This window comes from Colobus angolensis, unplaced genomic scaffold, assembly GCF_000951035.1.
Source record: "Colobus angolensis palliatus isolate OR3802 unplaced genomic scaffold, Cang.pa_1.0 Scaffold246, whole genome shotgun sequence".
NCBI classification, from domain to species: domain Eukaryota; kingdom Metazoa; phylum Chordata; class Mammalia; order Primates; family Cercopithecidae; genus Colobus; species Colobus angolensis.
Genome location: NW_012115666.1, coordinates 215,424 through 235,997, shown reverse-complemented (window position 1 = coordinate 235,997; position 20,574 = coordinate 215,424). Strand labels below are relative to the sequence as shown.

Below are 20,574 nucleotides of genomic sequence, written 5' to 3'. Positions count from 1 at the left end.
TTACCTATTTATTATGAATTTATTTCTCTTATCTAAGAGTTTTTTGGTGGAGTCTTTAGGTTTCTGTAGTTATAAGACCATATCATTTGCAAAGAGGGACAGTTTGAGTTTCTCTTTTCTAGTTTATATGCTTTTTATTTCTTTCCCTTTTCCTGATTGTTCTGGCTAAGAATTCCAGTACTGTGTTGAATAGGAGTGATGTAGGGGGCAACGTTGTCTTATTTCAGATCTTAAAGGAAAAGCTTTCAGCTTTTCTCTATTCAGTATGATGTCAGCTATGGGTTCATCATGTATGGCCTTTATTATGTTGAGGTATGTTCCTTCTGTGCCTAGTTTGTTGACTGCTTTTATCGTGAAGGGATGTTGAATTTTGTCAAATGCTTTTTCGACATCTGTTGAGATTATGATATGGCTTTTGTTCTTTCTGTTGATGTGGTATATTTTGTCGACTCATCCTTGCATCCCTGATTATGGTATATCATCTTTTTTGTGTGCTGTTGGATTTAGTTTACTAGTATATTGTTGAGGTTTCTTGCATCTGTGTTTTTCAGGGATCTTGGCCTGTGTTGTTGTTGTTGTTGTTGTTACATTCTTTTCTGGTTTTGTTATCATGGCAATGCTGGTTTCATGGAATAAATTAAGGAGAATTCCCTCCCCTTCAGTTTTTTGGAATAGTTTGAGGAGAATCATTAGTTCTTCTGACATCCAAACCTGGACTTTTCTTTTTGGGGAGGCTTTTTAATACTGATTCAATCTCATTACTCATTATTGGTCTGCTCAAGTTTTCTATTTCTTTCTGATTCAATCTTTGTAAATTATCTGTCTAGGAATTTATCTATTTCCTCTTAGATTTTCCAGTTAGCGTATAGTTGTTCATAATAATCTCTGATGATCTTTGGTATTTTTATGGCATCAGTTGTAATATCTTACTTTTCATTCCTCATTTTGTTCTTTTGGGTCTTCTCTCTCTTTTTTTTTCTAGGTCAGTCTAGCAAATGGTTTAGCAATTTTGTTTATATTATAAAAAAATTTTTTTCATTTCATCAGTTCTTTGTTTTTTTTTAGTCTCTATTTTGTTATAGTTCTTCTCTGACCTTGTTGTTTATTTTCTTCTGCTAAATTGTGGTTTGGCTTGTTCTTGCTTCTCTAGTTCCTTGAGGTGCATCATTAGACTGTTTATTTGAAAGTTTCTGATTTTTTGATATAGGTGTTTATTGTTATAAACTTCCTTCTTAGCACTGCTTTTGCTGTAGGTTTTGGTCTTGTGCTTTGATTTTCATTTGTTTCAAGAATTTTTTTAAATTTCTGCCCTAATTTCTTTCTTGACCCTGTAGTCATTCAGGAGCATGTTGTTTAGTTTCCATGTATTTGTACAATTTCCAAAGTTCTTCTTGTTATCAATTTCTAGTTTTACTGCATTGTGGTTTGAGGAGATACTTGATATGATTTCAGTTTTTTTAATATTTGTTGAGACTGTTCGTGTGTCCTGATATATGTTCTATCCTGGAGAATGTTCTGTGTGCTGATGAGAAGAATGTATATTCTGTAGCTGTTGGATTAAATGTTCTGTAAATGTCTATTAGGTCCATTTGGGCTAACATGCAGTTTAAATTCACTGTTTCTTTGTTAATTTTCTGTCTATATAATCTGCCTAATGCTGAAAGTGGGGTGTTGAATTACCCAAATATTGTTGTATTGAAGTCTGTCTCTTCCTTATAGATCTAATAACATTTACTGTAAATATCTAGGTGCTCTGGTGATGAATACATGTATGTTTAGAATTGTTATATCCTCTTGCTGAATTGATCCCTTTTGTATTATATAATGACCTTCTTTGTTTTTGTTTTACTGTTTTTGACTTAAAGTCTGTTTTATCTGCTGTAAGTACAGCAACTTTTGCTCCCTTTCGGTTTCCATTTTCATGGAATATCTTTTTGTATCCCTTTACTTTCAATCTATATGTATCTTTGTAGATAAAATGGATTTCTTGTCAGCAGCATATAGCTGGGCCATGTTTTGTTAGTCAAACAGCCAGTCTGTATCTTTTAGGTGGAAAATTAATCCATATACATTCAAGGTTATTATTAATATGTGAGGATTTATTCCTGTCATTTTATTAATTGATTTTTTGTTGTTTTGTGTATTTTTTATTCCTTTATTTCTCCTTCATTATCATTGTGGTTTGGTGGCTTTCTGTAGTTGTAATATTTGAGTCCTTTCTCTTCCTTAATATGTTTGCTCTCTACCAGTGGATATATGCTTTCATGTGTTTTCATGATGGAAGACTTGTCCTTTCACTTCCAGGTGTAGAACTCCCTTAAGCATTGTTTGTGGATTTGATCTAGTGGTGATCAATTCCTCCAGCTTTTCTTGTTTGGGGAAGACTTTATTTGTCCTTCACTTATGAAGCATAACTTTGCTGAGTGTAGTATCCTTGGCTGACAATTTTCATCTTTGAGCTCTTTGAGTATAGCATTTCATTCTTTCCTGGCCAGTAGAATTTCTGCTGAGAAATCTGCTGTGAGTCTGATGAGCGTTCCCTTGTAAGTGACTAGATTGTTCTTTTTTTTTTTTTTCTGTTTTCAGACTTCCCTTTGTCTTTGACTTTTGACAATTGGACTCTAATGTGCCATGGAGAGGACATTTTTTCAATTGTATCTATTTGGAGATCTCTCCAGCTTCCTGCATCTGGATTTCCAAATCTCTTGCCAAACCTGGAAAGTTTTTAACAGTTATTTTAATAAATAGATTTTTTACCTCCTTCAGTTTCTCTTTACCTTTGGGACACCAAAAATTTGAATATTTGATTGCTTTATGGTCTCCCATATGTCACAAGAGCTTTGTTTATTTATTTTTTTATTTTTTGAATGTTGTCTGATTGGGTTATTACAAAAGACCTATCTTCAATTTCTGAAATTCTTCTGCTTGATCTAGTCTATTGTTGTAGCTTTTGAATAAATTTTCTATTTTATTCAAGAAGTTCTTCAATTCTAGAATATCTATTTTGATTCTTTGGTAAACTTCTCATTAATATTCTGAGTTGTTTTTCTGACTTCTTTGTATTGTTTTTCTGGATTTTCTTGTACCTCACTGAACTTGTTTAATGTCATGATTTTGAATACGTTTTTTAGATTGCATAGGTTTATTTTTCATTAGAATCTGTTGCTGGAGAGTTATTGTGCTCTTTTGGAGGTATAATATTTACTTGCTTTTTCATGTTTCTTGTGTCCTTACATTGGTATCTGTGCATCTGGTATAACAGTCACTTCTTTGAACTTGTTGAACTTGCTTTCATAGGGGAGGGCATTTTCCTGAAGATGCGTCTATGGTGTTGGTTGAGTAGGGCCCTTTGGCTTTGATTCCGGGTGCATGCAGTAGCATAGTGGCCATATGATTCTTTTTTCAGTTGTAAATAGCTCCAGTGGTGTCTAATTTTCTCAGTGACTTAGGGTATGGTTGTTAGTAGAGGCTGTGGTAAAGTTTTTCTGGAGATGGGGATACCATGTAGGCCAGTCCTCAGAACCTAGTGGTGGCAGTGGTGGGCTGAGCATGCCTGTCCTTGGGCCCCAAGGTGGTATATGCTGGCACTGATACTAGTGGGTCCAGGTAGGTTGATTCGTGGGCCTCCAGGCAGCTTGCTCAAGTTCTGGTAGTAGTAGCAGTAGGCCAGGTAGTGGGCCAGGTGGGTAGCAGTGGACTGGGAGTAGCAGTGGGCCAGGTGGGTAGTCAGGTTCTCAGTTCCCTGGGCAGCAGGAGTGGTGTGAGTGATGGCAGTAGTCGTAGTGAGACAACCCTCTGACTCACAAGCAATCTGTGCTGATGTTGGCAGTGGCTGCAATGGGCTAGGCAGGCCAGTACCTAGCCCTGCAGGTGGCACATACAGGTGGGTGCCAGCTGTGATGAAGTGGTAGGTTGGCTGGGCGTGACCTCGGGCCACTGAGAGGAGTGCTCAGGTGCCCGCGGTGGTGGACTGGGCTGGGTGATCCCCAGGCCCCCAGACAGCATACTCAGGCTCTTAGGGGATCGTGGAGTCCAGCTCAGCAGGCCTGTCCTCAGGTCCGCTGGTGGTGCGTGTGATCCCCAGCCCCTGGCAAAATGCTTGAGTCAGGGCGGCAGTGGCTGCACTGTGACTCTGCTACTGGGAAGAGTGGTCCTGCTTTCAGTGTCATCAGCCATATGCAGCCAGCTGGGGAGGGTGTGATTTGCACATACTTCAGACCCGGTAGACACAGCAGCAGTGGCTGCAGACAGGGGATTCCGCCCTTAGGGCACATGAAAATGCACAGCCACTGCTCTGCTAGGGATAGTGGGGTCTCTGTCAATGGCTCATGCCTAGACCTTGGTGGCAGCTGCCAGCCAAGGTGGTGGCTGCAGACAGAGATGTCAGTGGGACTCTAGGGCTGGGGTGATGCCAAGGCCATTGGACTACAGAGCAGGATGCAGTCTAGGGGTGTTTGGAACATACAAATGGTGCCGCAGTTAGCTGCTTAGGACTCAGAGAGTGCATGGGAGCCAGCCTGAGTGCCCTCTCTGGAGCAGTGCCATTATGCAGTCTCCAGGCAGCTCCCTTGGCTCATCTCCAGGCCCACTGGGGTGGAGGGTCCCCCTGTACCGGGGGGCAAAAATTGCGGGAGTTCATGGTCTGTGTGCATTTTGCTCTTTTTTTTTTTGAGATGGAGTCTCGCTGTGTCGCCCAGGCTGGAGTGTGGTGGTGCAATCTCAGCTCACTGCAAGCTCTGCTTCCCTGGTTCACACCATTCTCCTGCCTCAGCCTCCCGAGTAGCTGGGACTACAGGTGCCCGCCACCACGCCCGGCTAATTTTTTGTATATTTAGTAGAGACAGGGTTTCACCGTGTGAGCCAGGATGGTCTCGATCTCCTGACCTCATGATCTGCCTGCCTCGGCCTCCCAAAGTGCTGGGATTACAGGCGTGAGCCACCGCGCCCGGCGCATTTTGCTCTCTTAGAAGTTGAACTTCCTCCGAGCTCCCCAGACAGAACTGGCTGTGGCAGCACAAAGAGAAGAGAAGCTTGTCTTGGGACCCCAGGCCCTGCTCCCATCTGCTCTCTCACAGCCCCAGCCCCAACCCACATCAGGACCCCACACTCCCAGAGCCAATTTCTGGGTACCAGAACTTTCCACACTTGGCCGCAGCCAGCTTTGGAGGGTGGTCCCTCCTCCTTCACTACAAGGCTGAGAAAAACCCTTTAGATCTCAGACTGCGTCCTGACTGCAGGATTTCGGGTACAGAGTAAGCACTGAGGGGTAAACTAGGTGAAGAGAGCCTTCAAATCCTGTGGTGGAAGTGGTCCCGCCAGGCCCCAGAGGCCAGTGGTGGGCGGCCACAGTCCTGGCAGGATGTGGCAGTGTAGAGGAGGGCATCTCAGGTTCATTGGAGGTTCCAGGAGTCCTGGGAGCCGGCTCACCTGGCCAAGTCTGTCCCTGTTCTCACATCTGTGCATGCTTATTGCTGCTTCTGAGCAGCTTGGACAGGGCCCTCACTTACCTGGCCAAGTCAGTCTCTGTTGAGCCAAATTCAGGTGACTTTTCATAGTCACTGTTACATTCAATATCCTATACCCTGGCATGTTCCAAAATTCATGTATGCTTATTCAGGACACAAAGTCTTTTCACCCACCTTCTCTCATTTAATCCTCTGTGGGACTTTGTGAGTTTGGGAATCACGAACCTAAAGTGGGCAGTTTGTCCCTGGCTCCTTCCTTGTCAGGAGTAAATTCTGCAAGTAAAGGTGGAGTGTCTGTATTAAGGATATATGAGGCTACAGCTGTGTCGTTATGGATGTGGTGTTCACACTTCTGCATAATATGACTTGGTGGATCTTTGTTTTTTCCCTAGGTGGTTCTCTCTTTTTTTTTAATATACCAATATTTGAGGGGGAGTAATACAAAATATATATGTATATACACACACACAGACACACACACATTTCCATGTAAGCACCCAGGTATGCACATATATGTGTACATGCATGTTATTTGTGTGTGTGTGTGTGTAGCACTCCAGGGTATTAGAAGTAGTCATGGGATGGATGGATAGATAGATAGATAGATACACAAATAATAGTGAAGGTACTTAGGGAAAGAGTTAAGCAGGTGTAGACATAAGTAGAGAAACAGACATGGATATACATGCTATAGATATGTAAGCGTGACACAAGTCGATCTGGACTTCAGTAGATGTGTGTCTTAGTTCATTTTGTGTTGCTGTAACAGAATACTCAAGACAGAGTAATTGATAAGAAAAGAGGTTCATTTAGCTCATGGCTCTGCAGACTGGGAAGTTCAAGACACATGGCACCAGCATCTGCTTTGCTTCTGGTGAGAGCTTTCGAGCTGGGTCTAAACGTGGCAGAAGGTCAAAGGGGAAGTGGACACATAGGAAGGGACAGAAACCTGCTTTACATCAACCCACGTTCTCAGGACTTAATCTATTCCCACGAGAGCTAATCCATTCTCACGAGAGCAAGAACACACTCACTCATTCTCACCAGCACCAAGCCATTTGGGAGGGATTTGCCCTTAGGACCCAAACACCTCCCACCAGGCTTCACCTCACTGAGCATCATCACCTCACTGAGCATCAGTGATTTCAACGTGAGTTTTAGCGGGGAAAAACCATACCCAAGCCATAACAAGATGTATACACGTACAGAAGAATGCCATAAGTATCACTATGCCTACTTCGAATCTTTGGAATGCTAAGAGAAATTGTGATTGAAATTTAGTTAGTGGTGTTTCACGATTGTTATCATTTTTCTTTTTCTGTAGGAGTTGGCGATTTCAGCGTGTGGGAGTTCTCTGGAAATCCTGTGTATTTCTGCTGTTACGACTATTTTGCTGCAAATGATCCCACATCAATCCATGTTGTTGTCTTTAGTCTAGAAGAGCCCTATGAGATCCAGCTGAACCAAGTGATTTTCTGGCTCAGTTTCCTGAAGTCCCTTGTCCCAGTTGAAGAACCCATAGGTGAGCTAAGTCCCTGCGGGCCAGTGATGTCCCACCTGTGGTTGGCCAGGAATCACCTCCTCCTTCCAGGCTCCTGCTCTGCTCCTGCCACTGCTGCTGCTGGCCTTGCACCAGGCCGTGAGCAGATCCCACTGTTTGTGGCTAACAGCTGAGCCACCTTCCTCTCTCCTTCCTGCTAAGAGACGTCCACTCTGAGAAGATTCCTGGGGCTCAGGTGTTCGTGGTGTTGTGCGGGGAGTTTTTGTTTCACAATTGCATATTCCTGCCTCAAAGGCCCATTTCTGAACAATCCTTTGAAAGGCATTTCTCACTTTCTTTCTACACTTGAGAGCCATGGTCATTGTATGTTGGGTGCAAAATGGAATCCCTGCTTGGATAGCTACTGCATCTTTACTTAAAGGGTACAGAATTAGTCAGCAGAATGAGCTCTTCTTCATCCTGTAATTCCACTAAGAAATGAAGAAAGAGGCTGGGTGCAGTGGTTCACGCCTGTAATCCTAGCACTATGGGAAGCCGAGGAGGGGGCGAATGGCTTGAGCTCAGGAGTTCAAGACCAGCCTGGCTAACATGGCAAAACCTCATCTCTACAAAACATACAAAAACTTAGCCAGGTGTGGTGGTGTGTGCCTGTAGTCCCAGCTACTTGGGGGGCTGAGGCAGGAGGACTGCTTGAACCTGGGAGGTTGAGGCTGCAGTGAGGCAAGATCGTGCCACTGCACTTAGCCTGGGTTGACACAGTGAGACCCTGTCTCAAAAAAAAAAAAGAGAGAAATGAAGAAAGGGAACATGTTGACTAAATGTGTTAACTTTATTCCCAGAGGAGAGGATAACATGAAGTAAACTTCTTTTGGTCTTTGCCCACAAGAGAAGCAGCCTTCCCTGGTGAAATGCAACACTCAGCAATTTTGTTTTCCAGAAAAGCATATAATAATACAAGGAATTGGGCTTCATACCCCTCTGCGTACTGCTAGTTTTGCCTCTTTCTTTCTCCTTTTTTTCATTTGTTGTAAACACTCCCCTATGTGAGAGGCTGTTTGTGTGACTTGCAGGTTTGTGTCTCTCACCCATCTCTGTGGTGTTGCTGCACTCTGAGGTCTCTCTTTGGTCTTGTAAGTGGCCTCCCCCTTGTCAGAGGTTAAATTTTCCCTCTCCTTGTAAGTAGGGGCTATTTGGAGACTGAGAAACTGTCTTTGTCATTCTGGTCCACTTTGAGCAACCTTCCTTGTGGCCTAGGAGATGGGCTCATCCTGTCGTTGGCCAGGCTGGGGCCTTCTAGGGTCACAGTGTGCAGCGGGCATGGGGCCTTCATGTCTGTGGCAGGTTGCACTTGTACCTGGAGAGTCGGCCTGGGCATGAGGCCAACGCACCCCCCTCACCTGGGCAGGAGAGGCAGCCAGGTAGGAGGACCCACGCCCTGAAGCAGTTCCCTCTCTGTCCCCAGCCTTCGGTGGCAAGCTGAAGAACCCACTCCAAGTTGTCCTGGTGGCCACCCATGCTGACATCATGAATGTTCCTCGACCGGCTGGAGGCGAGTTTGGATATGACAAAGACACATCGTTGCTGAAAGAGATTAGGAACAGGTGAGGGGCAGCCATCCAGTCTCCAGCTCATGGATAGCCTCCTCTCCCTGAGAACTGAAGCAGAGGTGTGAAAAGTACAGAGGAACCAGAGAAAGGTTTTAAAAGTCATTCTTTCTTGGTGGACTCCGTTCTTGTACAGGTTGTGTATCCTTTATTGGAAATGATTGGCTTTAGAAGTGTTTCTGATTTCATATTTGTTTGGATTTTAATATATTTACGTATATATAGTGGTTGAACATCCTAATTCAAAAATTCTAAATCTGAAATGCTCTAATAACCATTTCCTTTGCACGTCTTGTCTTTGCCCAAAAAGTTTTTGGATTTTGGAACATTTCAGATTTCTGGATTAGGGATGCACAACCATTATTTTTCATTTTTATTAAAACAACGAATCCACATAATAAATCAAATACAAATGAAGAGCACGTGATGAAAGGCAGCCGTCTTTCCCCTTCTTCCTACCTCCCAGCAACACTGCCCGGAGGTGACTTCGTTTAGCTCTTTAGATTTCAGTACGCAGTATTCAGTGTTCAGAAACACTAATCAGTGTATCTTACAATATAACTTGCAACCTACTAGTGAGTCTTCAAATTCATTTAGGAAGTCATGGCCAATTCTTTTTAAAATGGGATGAATGCAATGGGATACGATAGGATAGGGCAGGGCAGGACAGGACAGGACAGGATAGGCTAGGCTAGGCTAGGATAGATCAGAGTACTTTTCAAGTCAGGTATTATTTTGTAAGACGTTTGTTTCACTGATGAGTATGGGTATGGATAGGATTATGATGTAAAATATGTTTTTACTTAGAGTCTATCGAAAAAGTTTGAACCTGCAGCTTTATATAATATACTAGTATCTCTGATCTTGCATTATCAACTTGAGACACTTATTTATTGTCTTGAGACACTATATCTGTTGTCAGATATAAAAATGGGGCTTCTATTAATATTTTTAGGTCAGTGTTGTAGCTTTTGCATTCACACCTCTATTCTTAGTCCCTCCACTTTCCACAGTATCTCTTGTCCTCACTTGTGAGGTGCGAGCATTAGGCCTCACCTTTCCTGCCTCGGGAGAAGCTGACATCTTTCCATGCTGTGTTCCTGCTGCTTCGTGCAAACCTGAAGCTCCCGCTCCTGTGGCTCTGAGTGTATGCCAATTTCCCCAAGTCTCTGCGCCCACTGTGACGAGGCAGAGCTCACCAACAGCAGGGATGGGAGGGGCCTTTGCAAGGACACCAGGACTTTCCTTGCCTCCTACCAGCCTCTTGAGCCAGTAGGAGCCTGGCTCCTCCATGGAAAGGCCTGGGGAGATTGAGTCACTGCTGAGGAGGCTGCTGCTCTTCCCTTAGGTTTGGAAATGATCTTCACATTTCAAATAAGCTGTTTGTTCTGGATGCTGGGGCGTCTGGGTCAAAGGACATGAAGGTACTGCGAAATCATCTGCAAGAAATACGAAGCCAGATTGTTTCAGTAAGTACACCCTAGAGAGGGCCTGGACCCCTTTGTACTTCCTGGTTTGCCTTCAGTTTCAGGGAACTGTTTCATAATAGGACCCAGTAAGAGGTGTCTGCCTGGACATGTTTTTATTCCTAGTGCTCTGGGAAAATAAAAGAAGAATAGAGAAACAAGGAGATGATGGGAGATGAAGGGGTATTACGGGCAAAGGTGGACCACTTCAATTTTATGAAATTCTTACCAAGTTATTGGTTTCTTTAAAAATACTTATTTTATGTTTTCAGAGACAAGATCTCACACTGGCATCCAGGCTGGAGTACGGTGGTGTGATCATAGCTCACTGTAGCCTTGAACTCCGGGCCTCAAGCAGTCCGCCTGCCTCAGCTCCCAAGTATCTAGGACCATAGGCACGCACCACCATGTCTGGCTAATTTTTTTGATTTTTGGTAGAGACAGGGTCTCACTGTGTTGCCCAGGCTGGTCTCAAATTCCTGGCTCAGGTGTAAGCCACCATGTCTGGCCAATTAAACAAACAAAAAAAAAAATTTCAAAAGTGACTTATTGTGGAATATTTAAAAAATTCAGAAAAGTAGAAAAACAGTCACAAACTTTTTTGAAAGACAGAAAAGAATAAATGAACAAAGGGAACGAGACTGCATTCTTGGATTGCAAGATATGACTGAATATTTTATTTTTCACTAGTTATATAAATGTAATACAGTTTCAGTTAGCATCTGAATGGGTTGAGGGGATTGGGATTTTTATCTTAAAATTTCCATGGAGAAATTAATTGAACATATTATAAAGCCCCTGATAATCAATACAGTTAAATAGGAGGAAAAACTTAGAGAGTGTAGAAGTAAATCATAATATCTTTAGAAATGTAATGGAAAATAAATATGTTATTTGAATTTAATGGGATAAAGATTATTTAATAAATGAACCTGGCACAAACGGCTATTTGTCTGGAAGGAAATAAAGTTGGATTCCTACACCCTACAAAGTCCAAAAATAAATGGACTAAAACTTTTAAATGTAAAAACATAAAACAATAAATATCTTGAATAGAAATTGTGGAGAATGTATTTTCAAAATAACTAGGGACTGAGGAAACCTGTTAAGACCTAAAACCCTGGAAATTTTAAAAGAAAATACATCTATTTGAAAATCTAAAAATTTAAAAAATTTTTTTCTGGCAAACAAGTAAACAAAGCTGAAAGGTGAAATAGGCTTGGAAAAAGCCTTCTCAATGCATTGGACAGATAAAAGGTCACATCATAATGCTCAAAAAGCTCTCCAGAATTGGTAAGAAAGGGGCAAGCATCCCAGTGGAGGAGTGGTGGCATTCGCTCTGGACTCTTCCTGCTGCCCAGGCCTGAGGGCAAACGTGGGCAGATGCCTGTCTCTCTCTCTCTTACCTTTGAAGCTGCCTCTGGGTGTATCTCTCTATCTCTCTTTTTTTTAAAAAAACTGCTTTGCTAATAGGAAAATGCTGTGCTTTCCACACCAGATTCGGGTTCCAGATATGCTTGCAGAATTCTCGGGAAACCCTTTCCTGTCTCCAGAAAACCCTGCCCTTCACACCAGATATCCTCTTTGGGGCATCCCCATTGTGGCATCATCAGAAGATAGGGAGTAGTCCGGTGAGGCCTGGGAGGAGTTTGTCACAGAAACCGGGGCGGTGATCTGGGAACTAACAGTGATCTGTGAGGCCCCAGCGCTTCCCCACCAGGTCTGGATTGGGGCTGCATTCCTGAGGCAGGAGGGAATCCCTGGAGATTTTTGAGCTGGGCTCTGGCATGATCTGCTGCTTCTCAGACAATCCCCCCTCCCCAGTCCCCAAACTGCTGAGCTCAGGCAGGTGGAGCCCACCATGTCAACTGCACTCACCCCTGAGAATTTTGTTTTTGAATGCAGAGTGGAATTTAGCTGACATAAAAGAATTTGAGAGGGGAGTGTGGAATTAACGGCACAGTGCAGCCTGTGGCTTGTGTGGTTTCTAATTCAGAGGTATGTGGATTACATGAGTCTGTAACACAGGCTGGTTTAATTAACCAAGTTAAAAGGTTAAAAATCCACTTCAGCCTATATACCAAGAATGGGTCTAATTGGAAGCACTATTTCAGCAACAGTCCCCCATGAATGCCTCATTTACTGGTAAACACTCACTCTAATATTGATGATGATACTCATTCTCTTTTCCTCTGTTCACAAAATGATCATTGCCTGAGTGAAACAGTCACAAGAGGGAGAGAGAGCGAGGGAAGAAAGGCGGGAGGGAGGAAGAAATGAGGGAGTGAAACATTAGGAGCTGGTGAACATTAGTTGATTGAGTGACTGAGTCCACAGTTCCAAAAACATTCCTGGAAGACTCAAAATCTATTTAACATGAACAAAAGAGCCTTTATAAAACTTTATAGTTGCTCAATAGATTAGGCTTCAAGGCAAGTCTAAAAAACAACCGCCCCAGCACTCAACCCAAAAAGCACTAACTAGCTGGACACAGTGGTGTGTACCTGTAGTCAGAGCTACTCGGAAGACTGAGACGAGAGGATTACTTGAGCCCAGGGGTTTGAGACCAACCTGGGCAATGACGAGATCCAGTCTAAAAAAAAGAAGAAAAACATAAACAACAACAGAAACAAACCCACTCATTCATCAGATCACATGCAAGGCGCCTGAATGAAAGGCGTCCTTTCCACTGTGGCTCTGCTCAGAGCACCCACAGCTGCAGGTGAGTTAACCTGTCCCGCCGTGCCCCTTCTAGGTCTGCCCTCCCATGACTCACCTGTGTGAGAAAATCATCTCCACGCTGCCTTCCTGGAGGAAGCTCAATGGACCCAACCAGCTGATGTCGCTGCAGCAGTTTGTATACGATGTGCAGGACCAGCTGAACCCTCTGGCCAGCGAGGAGGACCTCAGGCATATTGCTCAGCAGCTCCACAGCACAGGCGAGGTGAGGCCCTGGGAGCCCAGGCAGGGGGCCGTGAGAGGTGCCAGGGACTCAGCCTGCCCCAAATTCCAGCTCTTGGAGGTGGTGTGAGCCTGGGGAAGCAGTGTGGAAATGGCCCGGCTACCTACAGTATTTCCAGACGTGTGACAAACAGCCTCAAGTGACGCTCTGAACTGCAGTTCTCGGCTTACCCTAGGAGCTGTCATTTTGTCTTGTGTTTTGCTTTTGTTTCCAGTGTTTTGCTTTTGTTTCCAGAGTCTGTTCGTTTGGGAGTGCAGTGCCCGTTGCCCTGGGTGACTGGGTCTCTCTTCACTCCCCCTGGGCACCGGGAGCTTAACCTGCTACTGCTGGCAGCCTTCAGGATGGCTGCTTTCTCTCAGCGTGGAGTTACCAGCTCCACACAGATCTCCTGGGCGCGAAAACAGTTGAGAAAGGCAGTAAGGTATCCTTGTGGAGACGATGTCTGGAGACACAAAGACAGAGAACTCTAGTGCACAGATACACAGAGGAATCACAATTAGAGATGCACATTAAAAAACTCTAGCAGGCAATGCCCTGCAGAAATGATTGAGAACAGGAGGCTTTGCTCTGATTCTGTGACGTTCAGCACCGGGGCGCGGTTTGGAAACCCTGTTCTAATGGCATCATGTGCCTGTCCTCAGAAAGGGTGCAATGCCTTCACGTTTCTCCACCATGTGAAATCGGGAGCCTGCATGAACTAGTGTGGGCCAAGAAGAACAGTTCTGAATATTGCAACTAAAAGCAGCTCTGAGATTATTAAAAGCCAGGTGCTTGCCTCCCCAATCTCAGGTGCCAGGTCTGGCTCTATAGCCAGTTTGTATGACTCATGTTTTCTTGAAACTAAACCTGAATCCACAAGCCAGCGATCTTGAAAACTGGAGCCGCCTGGCAGTAATTTCATCAGCCTTTAAACTCCTAAACAGCCAGCGAATCTGCCAACACCTCCAGGAATACTTTAAAGTGATTGAATCCAAGGAAGAGCACAGGTGAAGGACTGCATCTTAGATGAAAAGATACTGCTGGATATAAAAAAATGTGTCAACTCTAATACTAAACTCCTCTGGCACAGGAGTCCCTTGCTTTCTAGTAGTAGACCAGCAACTTTCTAGATTATAGCATATAGTCTCCTTTATTTGTCATTACACCCCTGCTTGCCCTTGAGACTTCAGTCAATAAATGAAGACGTAAAGAAGGAGGGACATTAAGCACAGGAACTACATTGTGTGGCCTGACTTTGATGGGCCCGGGGCCTCCTCTAGACCTGCCTTCCATGTCTAATCTGCAGATCTTCAGAACTCCCCAGTGGCCCTTCTGACTCTGTGTTCTGGGCCAGGGTCCCACACTGCATTCCGCTGACTATCTTGGCTCCCTGCCCTCCTCCACTGTGGGACACTGTCTTTCCTGAGCCTGAGCCTGAGGCGATGAGCAGTGTTTAGGAGCAAACTGCAAATGGCATTCCAGCCAATGCTGTATCAGGAACTAGATCGATACTGACTCTGCCCTCCAGGAATTTTCAGCCTAGGTTCAATTCTGAATAGACTCATAGACAGGGGGCATCTTTCAGGTTTAAGCCAGACTGTGGGCAAGAAAGTACCGTGTGGTCACTGGTGGAGTCGGAGCCTCCAAGTGAGGGAGTCCAGTGCGACGGCCACTCTCCGAGAGAGGAAGCAGAACTGTTCCATAAAGGGAAAGTTCCTTCTGGTTTTTGTCACTTTTTTTTCCTTTTTTATTTTTTTAAGAAGTAAACACAACCCAAAAGCTGAAGTCCCCTTGGGCCATCACCTCTGGTCTTATTCCTCTCTCCCCTTCTCTGAGGCCAACTATGGCAGCAGATCCCTCCAGGCCTTCTCTATGTGTGTGTTAAACATTCACATAATGGTATAATAATACAATGTTCTCTTTTTTGAAAATTTTCAAGCCTTTAGAGAAGTTGCAAGGATAGTACCATGAACTCTCATATACGTTACATTTATTTATTTTTTTAATTAATTAATTAATTTTTTTTTTCGAGATAGAGTCTCACTCTGTTGCCCAGGCTGGAGTGCAGTGGCAAAATCTCGGCTCACTGCAGCCTCCGCCTCCTGGATTCAAGTGATTCTCCTGCCTCAGCCTCCTGAGTAGCTGTGATTACAGATATAAGCCACCACGCCCAGAGAAGTTTTGTATTTTTAGAAGAGATGGGGTTTTACCATGTTGGCCAGGCTGGTCTCAAACTCCTGACCTCAAGTGATCCACCTGCCTCGGCCTCCCAAAGTGCTGTGATTACAGGCATGAGTCACGGTACCCAGCCTACTACATTTAAGCCGATCAGTTGGTGACATTTTGCTACATTTGCTCGATTCCTTTCCTTTCCATTTATTTACTTATTTATTTTGCAGACATGATACATTTCTTCCCTAAATAATTTAGCCTATATCTCCTAAGGAGAAGGATATTTTCCCACACAACCCAATATAGTTGATGATTCCAGAAACACAACATTAATACAGTGCTATGATTGAATATATCATCTTCATACAAGGATTTGCCACTAGTCCCAATAATTTCTTTTAAAGGTATTTTTATGTATGTACTTATTTTGGGATTCAGAATCCAGTCTAAAATCACTCATTGCATTTGGTTGCTGTCTCCCTTTTTTTTTTTCTTTCATTTCACTGGCCTTTTTGAACTCCAGGGGAGTTGTTTTTCAGAATCTCTATTCTGACATTTTCAAGCTGCTTTTCTCCACTCGGTATTTGGTTTTTGAGATGCATCCATGTGGAATGGCCTCGGGTCACTGCTTAGAGCATCTGCTCAGCCTCTATTGCCGGGATCAGGCCCTTTTGTGCTCCAGGTGGCTGGTGCACCTGGCCAGGGCTCTGCCCCTAAGCGTGACTTTCTGTTGTCTCCCCGCAGATCAACATCATGCAAAGTGAAACAGTTCAGGACGTGCTGCTCCTGGACCCCCGCTGGCTCTGCACAAATGTCCTGGGGAAGTTGCTGTCGGTGGAGACGCCGCGGGCGCTGCACCACTACCGGGGCCGCTACACCGTGGAGGACATCCAGCGCCTGGTGCCTGACAGCGACGTGGAGGAGCTGCTGCAGATCCTCGATGCCATGGACATCTGCGCCCGGGACCTGAGCAGCGGGACCATGGTGGACGTCCCAGCCCTGATCAAGACAGACAGCCTGCACCGCTCCTGGGCCGATGAGGAGGACGAGGTGATGGTGTATGGTGGCGTGCGCATCGTGCCCGTGGAGCACCTCACCCCCTTCCCGTGTGGCATCTTTCACAAGGTCCAGGTGAACCTGTGCCGGTGGATCCACCAGCAAAGCACGGAGGGCGATGCGGACATCCGCCTCTGGGTGAATGGCTGCAAGCTGGCTAATCGTGGGGCCGAGCTGCTGGTGCTGCTGGTCAACCACGGCCAGGGCATTGAGGTCCAGGTCCGCGGCCTGGAGACCGAAAAGATCAAGTGCTGCCTGCTGCTGGATTCGGTGTGCAGCACCATTGAGAACGTCATGGCCACCACGCTGCCGGGGCTCCTGACCGTGAAGCATTACCTGAGCCCCCAGCAGCTGCGGGAGCACCACGAGCCTGTCATGATCTACCAGCCACGGGACTTCTTCCGGGCACAGACTCTGAAGGAAACCTCACTGACCAACACCATGGGGGGGTACAAGGAGAGCTTCAGCAGCATCATGTGCTTCGGGTGTCACGATGTCTACTCGCAGGCCAGCCTCGGCATGGACATCCACGCGTCAGACCTGAACCTCCTCACTCGGAGGAAACTGAGTCGCCTGCTGGACCCGCCCGACCCCCTGGGGAAGGACTGGTGCCTTCTCGCCATGAACTTGGGCCTCCCTGACCTCGTGGCAAAGTACAACACCAATAACGGGGCTCCCAAGGATTTCCTCCCCAGCCCCCTCCACGCGCTGCTGCGAGAATGGACCGCCTACCCTGAGAGCACGGTGGGCACCCTCATGTCCAAACTGAGGGAGCTGGGTCGCCGGGATGCTGCAGACTTTTTGCTGAAGGCATCTTCCGTGTTCAAAATCAACCTGGATGGCAACGGCCAGGAGGCCTATGCCTCGAGCTGCAACAGCGGCACCTCTTACAATTCCATTAGCTCTGTTGTGTCCCGGTGAGGACAGCCTCTGGCTTGGGCAGGGTCTGTTTGGACTGCAGAAGCAAGGGGGTGAGGTAGCCCATCCTTTCCTTTGGAGATGCTGAGGGTGTTTCTTCCTGTGCCCATAGCCAGGGGGATGCCACTCCTCCCTCCGGCTAGACCTGTTTCTCTGCCGCTACCTCCCTCCCCCTCTCATTCCATTGTCTGTGGATGGTCATTGTAGTTTCAGAGCAGAGCACATCTTTTACTTTGGCCACTCAGAAAGCTAGTGTACCTCCTCTCAGTGTTTTGGACTCCATCTCTCATCCTCCAGTACCTTGCTTCTTACCGATAATTTTGCTGGAATTCCTAACTTTTCAATGACTTTTTTTTAACTACTATGTTGATTGTCCTTTAAAAAAGAAAAGTGCATATTTATCCAAAATGTGTATGTATTTCTTATACGCTTTTCTTTGTTATACCATTTCCTCAGCTTATCTCTTTTATATTTGTAGGAGAAACTCCCATGTACGGAATCCCACTGTATGACTTATAAACAGACAATATGTGAGTGCCTTTTGCAGAAGAGGGTGTGTTTGAAATCGTCAGAGTCAGCCAGGAGCTGTCACCAAGGAAACGCTACCTCTCTGTCCCTTGCTGTATGCTAATCATCGCCAGAGGTGCTTCACCCTGAGTTTTGTTTTGTATTTGTTTTCCGACAGTTTCTGTGTAGTGTTTGGCAAGGAAAGGGGAGAAAGGAATCCTCCTCCAGGGTGATTTCATGATCAGTGTTGTTGCTCTAGGAAGGCATTTTTCAGTTTGCTTTTGTTCCAACGTCAATGTGAACGTCCACATGAAACCTACAAACTGTCACGCTTCCTCATTCCCTCTCATCTCAGGTAGAAGGTTGACACGGTTGTAGGGTTACAGAGACCTGTGTAAGAATTCGGAAGACCCCTGACTCATCATTTGTGGGCGGCGGTCCCTTGTAATTGGTGCATAGCAGATGGTTTCTACATTTAGATCCTGGTTTGGTAACTTCCTGTACTTGAAGTCTAAAAGCAGAAAATAAAGGAAGCCAGTTTTCTTCCATGATTTTAAATTGTGATCGAGTTTTAAATTGATATGAGGGAACATGTCCTAATTCTTCTGTCCTGAGAAGCATGTAATGTTATATCATATGTATATATATATATGCACTATGTATATACATATATATTAATACTGGTATTTTTACTTAATCTATAAAATGTCGTTAAAAAGTTGTTTGTTTTTTTCTTTTTTTTATAAATAAACTGTTGCTCGTTGCATTCGTTTTGTTGATCTTTAATTCAAAAGGATTTCTTTTTATTTGTTGTGTTTTTACTGTTGTCATCCCACATAGCAGGGCAACCCAGTCCAAAACCTACAAAATCATTACACCCGAACTCTCAGGGTTTTTTCGATGCTGATTATTACTAAAATTAGGAATGGTGTGGGAAAGTGAAAAGAGCCCAGGTAATTTTCACATTTCTTCCCATTGTAAATAAAACAGGCCCCTTAGATTTTTCTTGGGTGAAGCAAAAAAAACCAAATTGCCTCTTTTAGTTTTGGCAATGGGGAACAGAGGAAGCTCTGCTACTTCTACACAAAAATGAAGGGGATGACACCAGGAGGAAGAGAAAACCTACAGCAAAAAGACCTTCATGCCTTTCTTACATTTGCAGTTCATTTTTGTTTCAAGCAAGTTGTCCACAATAAACATGATTAATGTTTATAATGAGAAAAGAAGTTCTGATGAATAAAATTAAAACTAGACATAGCTGTGTCTACAAAGGATGAGACTGAAATGGAAATTGTGGTCACCTTAAGGAGTGGAAACTCCTTTTCTTATCTCAGCTCCTTCCTGAGTGTTGACCTCACTCTCTCCTACTTCAAAAGACTGTTTCCTGTAGCAGCAGGTAGCTAAAAACCAGAGAGAAGGGATTTGTCTCTTGCAGCATCTATATGTAAAATCCCAGAGTGGGACTCTGATTGGATTAGCTTGGGTCACATAGCTATCCCTGTGCAAATTTGGAAAAGACAGAGTTATTAGGATTGGCCTCATCACCCAATGAGCTGTTGCGGGAGGAGCAGTTCTCCCCAAGACCAGGGTTCTGTTAGTAGAAGAAAGGTGAGGGAGGATACTGGGGAAACACATTTGAGTTACTGTAAAAGTCTTAATGCTTTTCTTTTTTTTTTAGAGGGAGAGAGAGAGGGCTTGGCTTCTGTGACCCAGGCTGTGGTGCAATGGCATGATCATAGCTCACTGTTGCTTCAAAGTCCAGGGCTCCAGCAGTCCTTCCGACTCAACCTCCTGAGTAGCTAGGACTACAGGTGCACACCACCATGCCCGGCTAATTTTTTTTTTTTTTTTTTTAAGAGATGATCTCACTATGTTGCCCAAGCTGGTCTCAAACTTCTGGCCTCAAGCCATCCTCCCACCTCTGCCTGCTAAAGTGACAGGATTACAGGCCTGAGCCACAATACCCAGCCAGTGCTTTTGTTTTATGCAAGTCGTAGGACAGGCACCTGTTCATATGATTGTGGAGTTCCCGGGCTCCTGAAACGTTGGGACCACAGTCAGGAATCATTGCAACCCAAAGGTCAAGAGCTTAAGGATCATTCAACTCACTGCCCCATCTTGGGAAATGCCCCATCTTGGGACTCTTCAGGGGGCAGTTTGGGGTCTTCTGTACCAGGAGCTCTGGTCAGGCTGAAACTGGCCACTGCATAGCTGGCTCTGTCCCCTGCAGGAGGGAGGAAACAAGACCATACCTTACCTCTTGTGTCCACGGTGAGAATCAAAAGGTGCAAATTCTGGGAGTCAGAAAAGCCAATCGTGGGACCCTGTCTCTTAAGAGTTGCTGTGAAATGCACTCAGGCACTACGTTCCTCATCACCTCTTTACTATAGTGTAACAGCCTCTGGATACCACGTCCAAACGTGGGCCACCTTGGGGTGCCTGAGGTCTCCATTGTGGGCAAAAGTATCCCAGGGACCCAAAGCCGGTATGATGTGGGCTTGAAGGCATTTGTGGGAGTTGCAATGGATTCCAAAATGTAAACCCCTTCACCTTCTAAAAGGAATCAGAACTCAGTGGAAATTTTGCTGGTCTTTTTTATAGAAAGGTGTCAGGGTGACAACTACAGGATTCATGAAAATCATAAAACTACATTTGGCCCTGTCGCTGTTCAGAGCCCACACTGGTCTTACTGAGCCCTGATAGAGTGACCACAGAAAAGTCACTCCAAAGTGAGGGGCCCAGCCTGGCTGTTCTCGTATAAACAACAGCTAGATAACAGCCGGGCTGTAAAACCAAGAGGGAAGTGCGGGGATCTGAGCTTAGAAGTAAGTGGAAAGCTTTCATTAAGAGTAAAAAGATGGGCCGGGCACGGTGGCTCAAGCCTGTAATCCCAGCACTTTGGGAGGCCGAGACGGGCGGATCACGAGGTCAGGAGATCGAGACC

The 20,574-nt window shown here is 45.0% G+C and overlaps 1 protein-coding gene across 6 annotated transcripts in view; it reads left to right on the top strand.

Moving 5' to 3' along the window:
• DAPK1 (death-associated protein kinase 1) overlaps window positions 1-18,398 on the top strand; it is a 214,833-nt gene extending 196,435 nt beyond the window's left edge. For 5 of the 6 annotated variants that reach the window (XM_011945873.1, XM_011945872.1, XM_011945871.1 and 2 more), the window contains 5 exons: window positions 6,790-6,987; window positions 8,429-8,567; window positions 9,919-10,039; window positions 12,792-12,980; window positions 15,894-18,398. In XM_011945873.1, the coding sequence (XP_011801263.1) occupies window positions 6,790-6,987; window positions 8,429-8,567; window positions 9,919-10,039; window positions 12,792-12,980; window positions 15,894-17,126 (1,880 nt within the window). In that variant the 3' untranslated portion in view covers window positions 17,127-18,398. The remainder of the gene's footprint in view (window positions 1-6,789; window positions 6,988-8,428; window positions 8,568-9,918; window positions 10,040-12,791; window positions 12,981-15,893) is intronic. The other variant, XM_011945870.1, reaches the window with a different exon arrangement.
• The last annotated feature ends 2,176 nt before the right edge of the window (window positions 18,399-20,574 follow it).